Below are 16142 nucleotides of genomic sequence, written 5' to 3' on the forward strand. Positions count from 1 at the left end.
GTGCCTGCGCCGTCCCCGTCCCCCAGGCGCGTCCGGTGCCGGGGGGGAGGATGCGTCCGGGCTCCCCAAGACATCTCCGTATTCGCTAGCTATGAAGTGGAACCTGAGCGGTTGCTAAGGACAGGAACGCCCCCAGCTGCTCGAGCGCCAGGAGCGCCCACCCTGAGCCGTCCGTGCGTGGCACAGCTCCGCTGCCCGGCAGGCTGCGCCGGCACCCGGGCGCCCAGCGTGGGGCTGGGGGAGCCCGGTCGGCTGGAGCCGAGTGCAGGGTTCTAGCAGACGAGCTCAGCCTGAGCCTCCTCGGAGAGCCCCGGCCCCGGCTAGGCGCTCTAACCGAATTACCCAGTGCGTCTCTGGGTGGAGGGCTCAGAACCCGAGGAGGTGCCCACACCCTGCCCTCGTCTCGAATTGAGCCCCGGGCGCTCTCCAGGGAGAGACCTCAGCGGGCTCCAGAATGCAGCCAGGTGGGACAGTGTGTCGAGTAATTGCAGGGCTATTCACAGGTTGACAGATTTGCCCTAAAGTGAGTTTCTTGTCAAGAAAGTAGAAAACTTACAGAATTGTTTTTAATGAACTTTTGAGTTCAGTAGGCTAAGGAGAGGATTAATAGGTGACCCTTATTTTGCATGTGCATACTGATCACGGACTGCATTTTTATGCTGAAATATTCTGCTTTCTTTTTATCCGTCATCCTATCAATAAAGGAAACTGTGATGTCAATGGGTGGGCCCATCAATAATGTCAGTGGGCCAGAAAACTGTCCGCTGTGGTCTTACAGAAGGCTGTGGAAGCCAGAAAATGTCTAGCTGGGCTAAAGCACAAGATGTATGAAGCACTATTCTTGAAATTTTTTTTTAAAAAAAGTCTGCTCAGGATAATTTTAAAAATTAAACTGATGAGAAATCTGTAGATATTTAGCTAATTGTATTACAGTCATTTTAACACACGTGGAAGAAAACAATAGATGATGCAAAAAAAATGCTGTACCAGCTCTTAAAATCTTGCAACGCCTAAGCCAATTGTAACTGTCTCTTCTGTAAGGGAAGGTGACCGTCCTAACCCTGAGGGCTACGTTGTTTTTACTGCGGGGCCATACTCCCCACCTGGAGCGGTTAGACCGGGGCTCCTGACCCAGTGGTGACACCTGGTGGTCAGGACTCTTGCCTACTCTGCTCCTTTCTCCTTATTGATTTAGCCTACTTCTTGTAAATCAGTTATTCAGTCTCTGCAGGCAATCATTTATTCAGCAAACGTGTCCACCGGGCCTTTAAAATATACTGTTCTATTTAATTCTCATAGCAAGCCTATGAGAATTAAAATGGGATAGGGGCCCCCATTTTTGGACAAATAAATTGAGGCACAGGAAGCATCACAAACTTACCCAAGGTCTCCACTGCTGATTTGTCTCGTACCGAGGTTCTGATACAGATCTAACCTGAAATGGGATGATGCAGATAAAGGAAAAACACGTAGTGTGCTGAAGGGTTTCTGAATAGGCAGCTTCCTAATGGCTTTTAGGTACAAGGGATTTAATTCGCTCTGTGCTCTTCAAAGACTAGGAAATGAAAAAGTCAAACTTATCCCTTTCTCTCACAACTAAAATCTGGCTTTAATCAAGGCAGATGAGGTTCAGAATAGTGCTTTGTATAGCCAAGCAAACAAAGGGGCCCAGAGGTTTGAGGGAAATGATTCATAGTAAGGAGCATGTGCCTTTGAAGTGGGGTAGAGAGTGAGCGTAAAGCCAAGAGCAAGGGTGTGGTGTATTAGCCAGCTTTCTGTCACTGTGACAAAATATTTGAACTTGAAGTAGGAAAGATTTACATGGGATTATCAAAACATGGTGAATGTTTAAATTTAAAAGAATTCATTACAGTAAGATAACACATTGTCTCCCTGGGCGTGGCAGCACACACCTGTAATCCCAGCACTTGGGAGGCTGAGGCAGGAGGATTGCTGTGAGTTCAAGACCATCCTGGGCTACAAAGTGAGCTCAAGGCCAGCCTGAACTGCATAGCGAGACCCTGTCTCAAAAAGACAGACATACATACATACATACATACATACTTAAATAAACGTATCACCCTAGTGACCCTCTCTTCCAGCCAGGCCCCACCTCCTAGGGTCCATCACCTCCCAGTAGCACTCCGCTGGAGACCAAACCTTCGGCACAAAAGCCTTTGGGGTCATTCCAAATCTCAGCTATAATAAATGGGTCTAAGTCTAAGCCCTGGTCTCACTGTGGTAAAATTGCATGGGGTAATTAGGCTCTCAAAGCTAAAATCTGTAAAATTGAAACATTCACCGGCATATGGGGTCATTCTGAGGATCTAGTAGGATAAGACCTGAATCACGTAACAGTGCTTTGGCACCCAGCTGATATTTAGAGGAGACAAGAAACTTGTTCAGTAATAGCTGTTTGCTTTAGATGTTATATTTAATTCTTTCAACTTGACAAATACAAAAATATTGCTTTAAGAAAGCTAGGGTACCTCATTTTACAAGAGAAAAGAAGAGAAAGGAAAACCTAGAATAACAAAAGGAAGTGAATTATTTCAAAATTGCCCAACTGTTAACTTGTGAATACCTACACTGGCAACACATCTCTGTTAGATTTGAATTCCTGTAAAAATCACTTTAGGGGACTTTTAAATCAGAAACACTCAACACTGTAACATTTCTCCCATGAAAATAGAAAATAAATTACATGTAAAATTGTTAGCAAAGCAGGCTTAAGACAGCTCTCCCTAGAAAGACTATGATTTATTTACCAGCTTGCCCTGGGCTTCTGTCTGGAAACCTGGGTGGTAAAATGTTCTGCACACGACGTGAATGAAGCCTGACCTAAGTGACAAGTGTGGCTCCCTGGGCCTGCGCTGCAGTGTGGTTCCTGCTGACCACCTTCTGAGAGTGGAACTGTGGTCCGTGCCTCAGTGACCAGCCATAATAAAAACTTGGAGCACCAAGTCTCTGATAAGTTTCCCTGGTAGACAGTGCATGTCACCATCTGATGCTAGAGAAATTGTGTGCTGATTCTGTTTTATATCCTTTTGCTGTGTAAACCTGAGCCATGATTACAACTACGTGTTGAATGAGTCCCCCTTGAGGATCACTAAACACAGGGGTCCCCACACATGAACCTGTATAAAATATTTGTTTTGTTAGAAAAAAAAGTCTTAGAAAGATATAGAAAATTACACACACACACTATATGCTTTGTATAAAAACTAAACAGGCAGATGGTTCGTTGTTCACCAAATATTGAGCATTTGCTGTAAATCTAGCTTTCTGTCGGGGCTGTGATAAGTACAACAAATATAAGGACCCACAGGGGAATTATCTTTACTTACCCCACATAGATCGTAGACGTATAATTGACAGGGGGAGGCAGTGTGAATTACTGCCTAATGAGTGGGTCAGACAATGTGTAAGTGTTGTTGAAATTCTAAAGGATAAGTGTTTATTTATAGCCATAATGGTTTCTGAAAACCATACTAGCGTTTCAGTGGAGCATGCTGGGAGGAGGCTTTTGCAATTGACAAGAAAGCCAGGTGGGAGGACAGCTTGAGCAGACATTAATAGAATTGGTGCAAGAGCAGCCTGATTGCAGAGAGTTCACTCTGAACAGAAGCAGAAGATAAGATCAGAAAAAGGGCTTTGAATGCTTTTATAAAGAGTTTGCTTTCCATTTCTCTCTGGGTAAAATACAGCTAGGGTTCTTGAACTGAGTCGTAATGTAATTAAAATGATCTTTAAGGTGATCTGCAGGTTGATGCCACTTGGATTCAAGTGGTAATAAAGATGGAGAGACAAATTAAGAGGCTATTAAAATAATCCAGGCCAGAGCTAATGAGAACCTCAACTCAGGTTTCTCATGTCAGTGGACTGATAAACAATAAGGCTGTCGCCAGTGCCTGACAGTAGTTAGGACATCAAGAAAATTTTCGGTTTTATTTTGTTTGAGGGAAATTTTGCATGTGGTGATAGAGGCTATGAAGACTTTTATGCTGTGTCAACATACTGCACATAAGTAGACAGATAAGTGGTTGAAGACACAATTATGGTAGTGTGTAGATTTCCTAGATTCTGATCTGTTGAAAACATACATCTTGCTTATTTCTCATTCAGAATTTTCTTAGCCACTTTGCATATTCACAGATGATTAGTTAAAATTAGGTTTAGAAGAATCCAGTTTTCCTGAGTTTTTATCTGATGAACAGGTTAGAAAAATAATGAACATTAAAAGATGCTTGTTGGTAATAAATTATTAAATTAGTTAGGATAAATGGTTAGATCTCACATGTGTTATAACACTTGAGAAATACCTTGTACAATTAGGAAGGTCTGCACAACTAAAGCAAGTTATTACCTAGTAGAAATTCGTGAAGACCCTCCGAAAGATAGAATTTTGTATTTAAATCTTTTAGAAGTCTTCCATTGTAAAGCATTTAAATCAGTTTTGAGAATTATTGAGATTATTAGGATGGGTTTGATTCTGGTCTGCTTAAATAAAGAAATAGTAGGAAATTTCCTACATATTTTGAGATTTCTGAGTTTGCCTTTTATTCATCTTTTTTTTTCTTGTGCTCATAGCAAAATAATTTTTTGAGTTTCACATGAACTCCTGGCAAAAACACATGTGAATTCAGGGAGTGTCCCGGAAACTGATGAGCACATCTGTTTATTGGATTTTTCTCTGTGTAAATAAGCTCAGAGGACTTCTTTCTGTTTTCTTTCTTTCCTGGCTGGAGAACATCTCTATGTTTTCTAGATTTTAATTCACTGCACACTCCTTTTTAGTAAATTTTTCCTTATTGCAAAAGTAATATAGATTCCTATGGAAAAAATACAGCTACAAAAAGTACAAAAACTGACCACACATGCACCATCCTGAGATCATTGTTACTAATACTTTAGTGTATGACTTAGCTTCTGTTGATCCCCACATGTACATACATATATATATACATACATACATGCCCCCACAATCTTCACCTATCTTTTTTTTAATCAGAATGAGATCATCCTGTACTTAACACATTTTTTCATTTAATGAACTTTCCATATCATTAAAATTTCAATCGCAAAATGTTTTAAAGAGATGCATATCGTTCTGTTGCATTAATTGCCATGATTTAGTGCACTATGCTCTTTTTGAAGTAATCTTTATTCTTTATTTTTTTAAATAATACAGATAAACTATAGTAAGCCTACTCATTGCCAGATTTGGTGCACATCCATTATTATGTAGGATTAACTCTTACAAATATAATTATTGAACTATGCTTGAAGATAACAATATATAATATAACAACCATTGTTAATTCCTGTCATCTTGTTTTGAAATGTTGTATCGTCGTTATTGTTTTTGTGTTGTTTTGTGTTTGTCTTTGTTGTCCTTATTTTATTGTTTTTTTCTCTTTAAAATAAATAAATAAATGAATGAATTATGTATGCACCTTTTAAGGTCTTTGATATATTACCCTTCGTTGTATTAGATTGATTTTTAAATCTAAAAATCAACCTAAAATGATGAAAAATCACTAATAAGTGGCAAATATCAACATTAGAAAATGTTTTTTGACCTGATGGCATGGGATTCTTTATATCTTAGATACAGCAATCTACTTCTGGGTGTTAGTCCAAAGGAAATAAAATCGGGCTGGGGATTTAGCTCAGTGGCAAAAGCGCCTGCCTGGCAAGTGCAAGGTCATGAGTTCAGTTCCCGGTACCGGAGAAAAACAAAAAAACCAAAGGAAATAAAATCAATACATGGCAGAGACATCTGCCTTCCCTTGTAGCATTATTCACAGTGGTCAAGGTACAGAAACAAGCTAAGCACCCATGAGCAGATGAATGGATTTTTAGAAGTGTGGTATGTCCAAGAGAACACAGTTCAGTCTTTTTTTTAAAAAAAAAAAAAGAAGAAAATTCGGTCATTTATAGCAAGGTGAATGACCCTGGAGAACATTACAGTACATGAAATAAGCCAGGAACAGGAAGACAAATACTGCAGTCTCACTTATATCTGGGATATGGAAAAGGCAAACTCATTGAAGCAGAAAGTAGAATGGTGGGTGCCAGCTGCTAAGGGTGGGAGAGGTATGGAACTGTTTGGTCAAAAGAAACAAAGTTTCTATTGGATATGTTCCAGAGATCCATTGTGCATCATAATGATTATAGTAAATGTATTGCTTCTCAGCCTTTTGGCTAAGATCAAGTGTGTAGTAAATGTACTGTTCATTTGCTAATTGCTGAGACAAATCATAAATGTTCTGACAGCAAAAAATAAGTATGTCAGTAGACAAATATATTAATTAGCTTGATTTGACCACTTCGCATTATGCATACATCAAAACGTTATGTTGTACGTTGGAAATGCATATGTATATGTCAGTTTTCCGTCGCTGTGACTGAATACCTGAGAAAAACAACTTAAAGAAGGAAAGATTTGAGCCAGGTGTGGGGCATAGACCTGTGATCCCAGCACTTGGGAACCTGAGACAGGTGGATCACAAGTTCAAGGACAACCCAGGTGACTTGGTGGAACCCTGTCTCAAAATTTAAAAAATAAAAGGGCTGGGCTGTTGCTCAGTGGTCGAGTATTGCCTAGCATGCGCAAGGTCCTGGATTTCATCTCAACACTGCAAAAAAAAAAAGTGCAGACTTATTTTGGCTTATTGTTCAAAGGTGCCAGTCCGTGGTTTGCTGGCTCCGTTGTTGCTGGCGCTGAAGTGAGGCAGAGCATCATGGTGGAAGGGAGTGGCACCGGGAAGCTCCTCACCCACAGAAGCCAGGAAGCAGAGAAAGAGGAAAGAGCCTGTAACGAAGAGAGTAGCTACAGTCCCCAACTTTCTTCTCCCACGTGATCCACTCTTCAACAAGGCTTCATTTTCTGTCTCTACTACTTCCCCTAACTAATAGTGAATCCATTGGTGAGGTTGGAGCCTCCTGATCCAGTTACTTCCCAGAAGCCCCAGCAACCACGCCTTCAGCACAGTGAACCTTTTAAGGGATGTTTTGCATCCCAGCTGTAACAGTTACAAGGTTTATTTGTTAACTATGCATTCATATAGATAAACATTTTAAGATAATTCTTTAGCCAGGTGTAGTGGCACACACGTGTCCTAGGTACTTGGGAAGCCAAAGGTGGGAAGATCCATTTGAGTTCATGAGTTTAATTAAGACCAGCCTGTGCAACATAGCAAGACCATATCCCAAAACAAAACAAATTCTTGTACCCTGGCCAGAAATGGGATCAACAGCTGGGGAGGGGGTGCATGCCTGTAATCCCAGCACTTGGGAGGCTGGGGCAAGAGGATCGCCATGAGTTTGAGGTCAGCCTGGGCTATGTAGTGAGTTTAAGGCTAGCTTGAACTACATAGTAAGGCCCTGTTTCAGAAAAACAAAAAACAACAAAACAAGAAATGGGACCGTCAATTCATATCATTACAGCAGCTATAATACTAATAACTGATATTTATTTGAGGTACTTTCCCAGCTTTACATTAATCCTTAAGATAATCCTGTGAGAAAGTGCTATTATTATGTCGTAACTGTTGCTGGTATTGCTGTCGTTATTATTGCTGTTATTACTCTTATTTTCTACCTGAGGAAACAGAAACACAATGAGATGTTGAAAGTCAGCTAGTAAGTGCGGTGTGAGGATGCATGCTGGCTCCATGGGCCACTTTGAATACCGATCTCTACTGTTTCTCGGAGTTTGTGGGGTCTGCTTTTTCAATTTTATGTCTTAGAAAAAAAAGTAGAGAAATGTGTATAGTGTGACTTTTCTGAATGTCAGTCACAGGGCAAGTATTCCAATAGGCGGCATCACGAGCGAGGTTAATAGACCTGGCCCCTTTATACTTGCCTCAAGATAATTGTACATGAAAGGTAAGAAACATAATATTCACACGTCTTTTTTTTTTTTTTTAACAAAATGTGCCTCTCCCTTTCTAAGTCCGCAAAATTCAGCCTCATTACTGGATATTTGTATCTTGTAAAAACACTGTTAATGTCATTTTATGCCAATAAGTTAAGATTCCCCATCATATCATATAATGTTAATGTCATTTTATGCCAGTAAGTTAAGATTCACCATCATATCACCGTCACTCATAAGCCTTGCACAGCAGGCATGCTATAAATATTTATTGAAAAAGTTGCACATATTTGGGGTGAGGATCTGTTGTTCAGTTGCGAAGAATGACGAATACACAGAAAATTCCCAAATTAGATACATGTGGAAGTCAGACGGAGAAATAGAGAGTCTGCCAAAAAACTGTGCACACGCTTCGGAAAAACAACAGTGACAAAATGGCGGAGGTACGGTTGTTGACTGAGGAGCATAAGGTAGCTTGTATTAATTTCATGATGTCTTCATAAATTTAGTGTTAAAATATTTATACAAGTTTTTCTTTTCCTGAATTGTGTGTACATTTTTTGGCGGCCTCTGCATATGCTGTGCTATATACATAGCTTAAAACCCACCTGTTTCTCTCTAATCCTTGCTATGCAGTCTGTGTCCTTATTATGTGGGTTATATGATGAATACATGGAAAAATTTCCTCACTACCCCACTATGATTTCCTTGCATTTCATTTTTATAATTTTTATTTCTACCAGTCATTTCACAGCAACTTTGTCCTTCTAATTATTACCTCTAGGAGCCGGGCCTGGTGGCTCATACCTGTAATCCCAGCACTTGGGAGGCCAAGGCAAGACGATCACTGAGTTTGAGGTCAGCCTGACTACATAACCAGTCGAAGGCCAGCCTGAACTATACAGTGAGACCTGTCTCAAAAAAAAAATCATACCTTTATGAAAAATTACCATACAGTATAAAAACTGCAGTAATAATATAAGGAAAGGAGGAAATGTTCAACCTGTTTTTTTATGGTGGGGAGCAGCTAGGAAAAGTGTCACAGAAGATAATTGCTTAGGCAAGTTTTCTTTTTAAGTGCAGCTGGAGTAGGAAACAGAATGATAGCATGAAACAGCATGGTTCGTTGAGGCCCCTACAGCAGCAGTGGTGTATTACTGCAGCTGCATAGAGAGGAAGAGGAAGTGGTCGTTCGGAGGAGTCTAGACTTGTCCAGTTCTGTAGCTAGGGAGCCTGAAGCAGAGGAGTACCTTACGAAAAGCAGTAGGCTGGCTTCAGGCTAGAGTTCAGGAGAATTCTCATCTTACACACACCCTTAGCTTTCTCAGGAACAATAAGAAAGGTAGAGTAAAGGGCATTGTTGTAATGATAGAAGATCAGAAAAGCTTCCACGAGGAATGGAAAAGAAGCTGACCAAGGACAAGGCCAAAAGCCCTGAGATTTTAAAATATTAACTTTAATGTCAGCAGTATGCATGTTCATGCAGATCTCTCCAGCAGTATTCATAAGGTGGATGTAGGAGAAAGTGGATACTAGGATCGATTCAGATTTAGATGTTTCTAGATGGATGGAAAACCAAAGGGAGTAAGGGAATTAGGAGTGTGGGTAAGAAATTTAAGGGGGACTGGAGAGATGGTTAAATCGCAGAGCATTTAGCTCTGGCATGCACAAGGCCCTGGATTTGATCTCCAGCACCCAAAAAAGAAAAAAAAGGGCGGTGGGGGGGGGTAAGAAAAGAATTTAAGGAATCAGTTATGGAGTCCAAGTTTCATAAGGAAGGAAGCCAGGCCAGAAAGATGAAGCAGGCAAATGTAGAATGAGCAGCGGACAAAGGCCTCAGCGATGTCAAAGAAAGGCACGTATGGAAGAAACGATGCTGTGGTGCTCGACTGAGATGGGGCAGGGGGAGGCCTTGTGCTCAGAGTGTGGGTATCAAGCCTGGAGATGACTTCACTGGAGCAGTGTAGCGAAGTCCAGGCTGTGGGTGTTACCGAAAGGCTGTGAAGACGGAAGGAGGGCACAGCAGTCCGAGCCCAGGATGTGCGGTTGTTTGTCTGGTGTTCAAGGAGCCAGTGTGATTACAGGTACCTGGGAGAAGAGAGAGACTGTAAAACAGATACTTTGCTGTAGCAACTGGAACGTGACATAAGCAGAGAGCCTGTGCCTCAAGCTTGTAAGCCGTAAGCTTCCTGCCTTCGCCTGCAGGTGGCAAGGAGGACTTAGGAATGTGCCGTGCTGTGGAAGGTGGGGGTGGAGAGTAAGCATTGCCTACCTGCAGGGGCACAATAGCGGCAGTGTCCCTGTGGGATAGCCAGGTTTCAGTCAGTCGGTGAGCAGAGGTTGCGAATATGAGAGTTTGCTTAACCCTAGAACGAGTTTCAGGTGCTCTGGCAGAATGAGTTCAAAGAGAACAGCAGTAGGAGGATGAATGGGTGAGGCAGTGTTGCCCATCTTTTTTCTGTTTTGTTTTTGTTTTTGTCTTAGTGCATGTTATACACATAAAGGGTTTTATTTGGTGTATATCTGTATGGATAGTGTACACTCTGATCATTTTCATCTTCCATTACCCTCCTTGCCCTCGCCTTCCCTTATTTCCTTTCTCTTCCTTAATAGTCTCTGTTCTACTTTCGTGAGGTCTCTTGTTTTCGTCTTAGATTGCACATATTTAGGAAGACGTGATGTTTGTCTTTCCGCATCTGGCTTATTTCACTCGAAATGAGGATGCCCAGTTTCATGGATTTTCCTGCGAATGACATGACTTCTTTGTTCTGAATGGGTGAATGATAATCCATTGTGTATGTATAAACGTATTCTTTATCCAGTCATCGGTTGGTAAGCACCCAGGCTGTTTGCGTAGCTTGGCTATTATGAATTGCATTGCCTAACCATTTTATCCACCCCTTTTTAAAGGCCGATATTGCCCAGGATTTCAGAGGCAAGAAAGGCAGTTATTAGTATTCTACCATATAAATAAATAAAATAAGAAAAGGAAAATGAATTACCGAAGGTCACACAAAAATAAATGATAGAGATCTAAAATTCAAGATTTCTGTCTACTAGTCCAAGACTTTTTCACTATTTTATGTGGCTTCCTCATTACATAACAGACAAATAGTTTGAATTTCCTACCCAGGGGTCTAAGCCTAAAAGTGTTACGCAATCCTTAAGGAAACTGCAGTAACTTTTGCCTACTACCAAGTGGGGAAAGGTCATAGGCTGAAAATGCTTCGTATGTGTTGGGACGTTAAGAGTGATGCAGATACTAAAGTTGCTAATGGATCCAAAAGTCTTGTTTATATTTAAGTTGGCCAAGAGTGAAAAGGCAACACTTGGGTGGGGAGAAAATATTTACAAATCGTATATCTCATAAAGGAGTAAAGAGCTCCTTCAACTCAACAATAACAAAACAACCCTATGAAAAAATGGGCAAGGACTTAAAAATAGAATTTCACCAAAGAAGTTATACACATGGGCAAGAAGCACAAGAAAAGATGCACAGCATCAGTTACCAATAGGAAAATGCAAATCAAAGCCACAGCTGGGAGCTACCTCCCACTTACTGGAAGGGCTGCTATCAAAAAAGTTTTTTAATGAAGAGAGTAAGTGTGAGTAAGGACATGAAAAAATTGGACTCTCCTTGGATTGTTGGGAGGACTATAGAATGGTATAGCCACTATAGAAAATAGTACGGCAGTTTCTCAAAAATCTTAATATTGGCTAGGTGTGGTGGTGCACGCCTGTAATCCTAATGCTCGGGAGGCTGTGGCAGGAGGATCACTGTGAGTTCGAGGCCAGTCTGGGCCACAAATTTGAGTTCAAGGCCAGCCTGAATTGCATAGTGAGACCCTGTGTCAAAAAAGCAAAAAAAAAAAAAAAAAAGTCTTAAAATAATATAGCCTCACAATTCCACTTCTAGGTATATAGAAGAATTGAGAGGCAGGAAGTTAACCAGGTTCATGCACCCATGCTCCTATCAGTATTTGCAGTAGACATAGCAATATTTACTAAAGTGTTACAACCTAAGTACCCATCAGTGATGCGTGGATGAACACCATATGGTAAGTACCTGCAATAATATTACTCAGTTTTGGAAAGAAACAGGGACACATACGCACCATGAATGAACTTTGAGGACATTATGCTAAGTGAAACAGACCAGTCACAAAAGGACAGATGTACTGTTTGATTCTACTTAGGTAAGCCAGTGTAGTCAGGTCCAGAGGGGCAGGAGGGTAGAGTGATGTGCTGGAGGTGGAGAATGGGCGGTTGTTTAATGGGTACAGATTTTGGGTTTGCCAGATAAAAAGAGCTCTAGAGATTGAATGCACAGCAGTGTGCCTGTGCTTAATCCCCCTGAACCATAAGCTTAAAAATGGTTAAGACAGTAAATTTTTTGTTATATGGACTATACCACAGTTTTTAAAAATGGATATTTCAGCCCAATCACAAATTTTTATCAGGCCAAGCTATTTATTTATATATTAGAATAGTCAAGTAAAGTAGATGAGTGTTAAAAAGAAAACTTTCTCATTTTTTTTTTCTCTCTTTTTGAGACAGAGTCTCACTATGAAGTTCAAACTGGCCTTGAACTCACTTTGTAGCCCAGGCTGGCCTCGAACTCACAACAGTCCTCCTGCCTCAGCCTCCTGAGTGGGAGGCGTGCACCACCACGCATGGCAACTTTCTCCTTTTAAACTTCATAATTTAGGAACATTTTACTATGAATTTTTTGCAATAGCATTGATAAGCACATTCAGTTAATTCTACCAACTAATACATCTAGGAAAATGTAGCTAATAAGCTTATGCAATAATTAATACTATTCTACAGTTTTATGAGAATCTGCCTGTCATAGCATAACTACTTAACATCTGAGGTACTACCAGCCTGCTTTTCAAAGAGGCTGCACTAGGCAATACTTTGAGAGGCTCTCGGTTGCCTGGGTCCTAAGGGACAGCGCCCTGCAGAGAAAAGACTTAAATCCAAGGTCATGGCCAAATGTATGAAGTTCATTGCCAGGCTTGTAATGGTACCGGAAGGGAACATAAACAGTCCATCCGGGACCCTAAGCAAAATCCTCACCACGGGTGGCCTCACCGAGGACACTGAGCCACAGTGATATTATAAGAAACCTTGCCCTCTGCGACAGCAGGAAAGTTACAAAATCTGTTCCTGGGTCTAAAACATGGAAATGGCTCAAAGGGTCAACTTCTGGATGCAAAAGAATCAGGCAGGTCTCTAGCAGGGCTGCGAAGCCTGCAGATAAAGGGTCCATGTTCACTATGTTGTCCACACCTCTTTTCTTTCTGCAACGCAGTTTTCTGTTATCTTTTTGCCCCTACCCAGACCCCACTTCTCTGCTGGAGATAGAACCCAGAGAGCACTGAGCTACATCCCTAGTCCTTTATTTTATTTTAATTTTTATTAATGAATGCATGACAGGGTCTCTAAATTACTCAGGCTGGCCTTGAACTCGCAGTCCTCCTTCCTCAGCCTCCTAAATAGCTGGGATTGTAGGTGTGCACCATCACACCCAGCTTCTACCTTTCCTTACAATAAACTGTGTAAATCTGAAATACGCTTATGTGCAAGAAGGCTTTCGTCTATAGAAACGATCCCTTTAGCCAGCGGTGGACCTCTCTCTTTTATTAAAGAAGTAGTCAAGGAGTACGGTGGTGGTTCCCAGGGAACAGGGGAGAGGGCCTGGAGTTACTGTTTACTGGAACAGTTTAAGTCTGCCAAGATGAAAATGTCCTGAAAACAGATGGTGGTCAGAGTTGCAGAAAAAATGTGAATAGACTTGTGCCGCCTAATGCCCTGTATACTCAGGGGTTAAAATATATATTGTGTGACTATTTTGCTATAACAAGTAACTTTTTACAAGCCAAAAAATGCTTTCTGAAGATTCAGTATCAATGAGCCACTCTTTAAAAGGAACTTTAGCCATAAAGAAAGTCAAAGTGTTATTAGAGCTAAAATGTCTAACGTGTCATTCCCCTTTACTGGTCAAGTCCTGCTAATCTAAGTTAGCTCACATGTCAGCTCTTCTAATGAGTCTTCCCTAATTTCCCAACCAGCGTTAATAGCTCCATTCCTTCTTTGAACTTAAAAAGATGAGTTGGACTTAGTCAGTAAGGGGAACCAGTTACCAAATGATTGAGCAATTCTCCTGAATACCCAAGAGGAATGAAAAGATGTCTACACACACACACACACACACAACTTGTACATGGATTTTCATAGCACCATTGTTCATAATAGCCAAAATGTCCAAACAGCCTTAATGGCTATCAGCTGATAGATAGATGAATAAATGTGGTGTATCCATAGAGTGAAATACTATTTGGTAGTAAAAGGAAATGGAGCACTGATACACACCATAGGTGACACTTGAAAACATCATGCTGAGAAACCAGTCACAGAGACCACATACTGTATGATTCAGTTTATGAAGAAAAAGAAAGTAGATTGGTGGTCGGTGGCTTGGGGCCGAGGGCTTGGAAGGAAATGAGAGTGATTGCTAATGGGCACAAGGTTTCTTTAGGAAGTAATGAAAATGTTCTGAAATTGACTCTGGTGATTTCATACACTGAGTATCCTTAAAAGTACTGAACTGAATGCTTTAAATAGGTGAAATATGTGATATGTGAATTATAGCTCAAGAAAGCTATTTTTAAAAAGTATTTTCTGAAGAATTCTATTAAGTCAGTCAATTCCTGGGACAAGTTTATTCTTTCATTGAACAAATACCTATTGTCTACTAGGTGCTAGATACTATTCCAGGAAATGAAACTCTTTCTATTATTTTTCATTTTAATTTTTATATTCTCAAATAACGTTCCATAGTTTATTCTGTTTTTATGATGTTTATATAGTTTGGTACCCAAATTTGTATTAATCTGTCATCACCTACTAAGGGCTATATTTTTATTAACTTCAGATGTTTAGGATCAGATTTTACATATCTAACTTTTGTTAAGAATTCTTAATTTGGGAGGCAGTTTAACCAAGAGCAAGCATTATCACATACTGCTTGGCAAGTGAGTTTTATGTTTATTATTTGTATCAATAGCATTTATTACAGATTGAGTAAAAGACATGCAGCTCTGCAAGGTTTAGGATACAAAAGTCTTCAGAATATAAATGTCCGCCTTGCTTTTTCTTCCCATGGCAGCACTGGGGACAGAACTCTGGCCTTGGCATAGACTGCAGCCCTGATCCTTTTTTCAAATATTTATTTTATTTTGAGAGAGGGTCTTGCTAAATTGCCCACGCTGAGCTCAAACTTGCCATCCTCCCACCTCATCCTCTTGGAATGCTGGGACTGTAGGCATGGACTACTATGCCCGGGTCCTGCTTTCAGCACACTTAATGAGAAGTGGGTGGAATCGTGAAGGTGTGCAGTTTTGTGAACATGGTGGCCAGGAAGTTGGCAGAGCACAGAACGTTGGGGGGCCGTATGGAAGAACAAAATTTCTAAGATACCCTGGGGGCCTGCTTTTCCTTAAATTCCATCGTAAGAAAATTGGATTTTATTCTTAGGCAGTATGACCCTGAACTCATTTTTTTCTGATTCTAAAAGTATAGCAACATCAGTATAGAAAATTTGAAAAGTGTATAAATTAAAAAGAAGGCAGCTGAGCATGATGGCACATGCCTGTAATCCCAGCATTTGGGAGGCTGAGGCAGGAGGATCACTGTGAATTCAAGGCCAGCCGGGGCTATATAAGTAAGTTCAAAACCAGCCTGGACTACACAGTGAAACCTTGTCTCAAAAAAAAAAAAAAAAAATGAATAAATTTTTAAAAAGGAAAAAATGCTACCATTAATGCTAATCACTGTTAACATTTTGAAATACAGCTTTTCTAGTGTCTTCCCATTCATTTTTTATATAGTTGAAACCAAATTACATACACAGTTTTTATCTTGCTTTTTTTAGTAGCATTGTAATATAAGCCTGTTCCATGTTGTTACATCCTTTAGTACATGTTAGTTTAATAGTGCCATGCATAATATCCTTTCATGCTTGGAATACGAATTAAGTAACAGTCTTTTGTTTGGGATATTCCTATTGGTTTGCAGTTTATTCCCTTTATTGTTGACAGTTACACCTGAATGTACGGTGCAAACAGGATATATGACAGTGGAGGCAAAAGAAAGCATACAGAACAAAACACAAGGGCCGGCGGACAGAGTCTTGGTAGAAAAGGACCGATTCATGCAACCGTATTGTAAGAACAAACCAAGCAGAGCTGTAGAA

At 40.5% G+C, this 16142-nt stretch overlaps 1 protein-coding gene across 1 annotated transcript in view; it reads left to right on the top strand.

Annotated features, from left to right (window-relative positions):
- Fam102b (family with sequence similarity 102, member B) overlaps nucleotides 1–16142 on the top strand; it is a 65199-nt gene that overhangs the window by 2961 nt on the left and 46096 nt on the right. The window contains exons 2-3 of the mRNA XM_005389101.2: nucleotides 90–247; nucleotides 347–464. Of these exons, the coding sequence (XP_005389158.1) occupies nucleotides 90–247; nucleotides 347–464 (276 nt within the window). The remainder of the gene's footprint in view (nucleotides 1–89; nucleotides 248–346; nucleotides 465–16142) is intronic.

This window comes from Chinchilla lanigera, unplaced genomic scaffold (assembly GCF_000276665.1).
Source record: "Chinchilla lanigera isolate Chin_1 unplaced genomic scaffold, ChiLan1.0 scaffold00034, whole genome shotgun sequence".
NCBI classification, from domain to species: domain Eukaryota; kingdom Metazoa; phylum Chordata; class Mammalia; order Rodentia; family Chinchillidae; genus Chinchilla; species Chinchilla lanigera.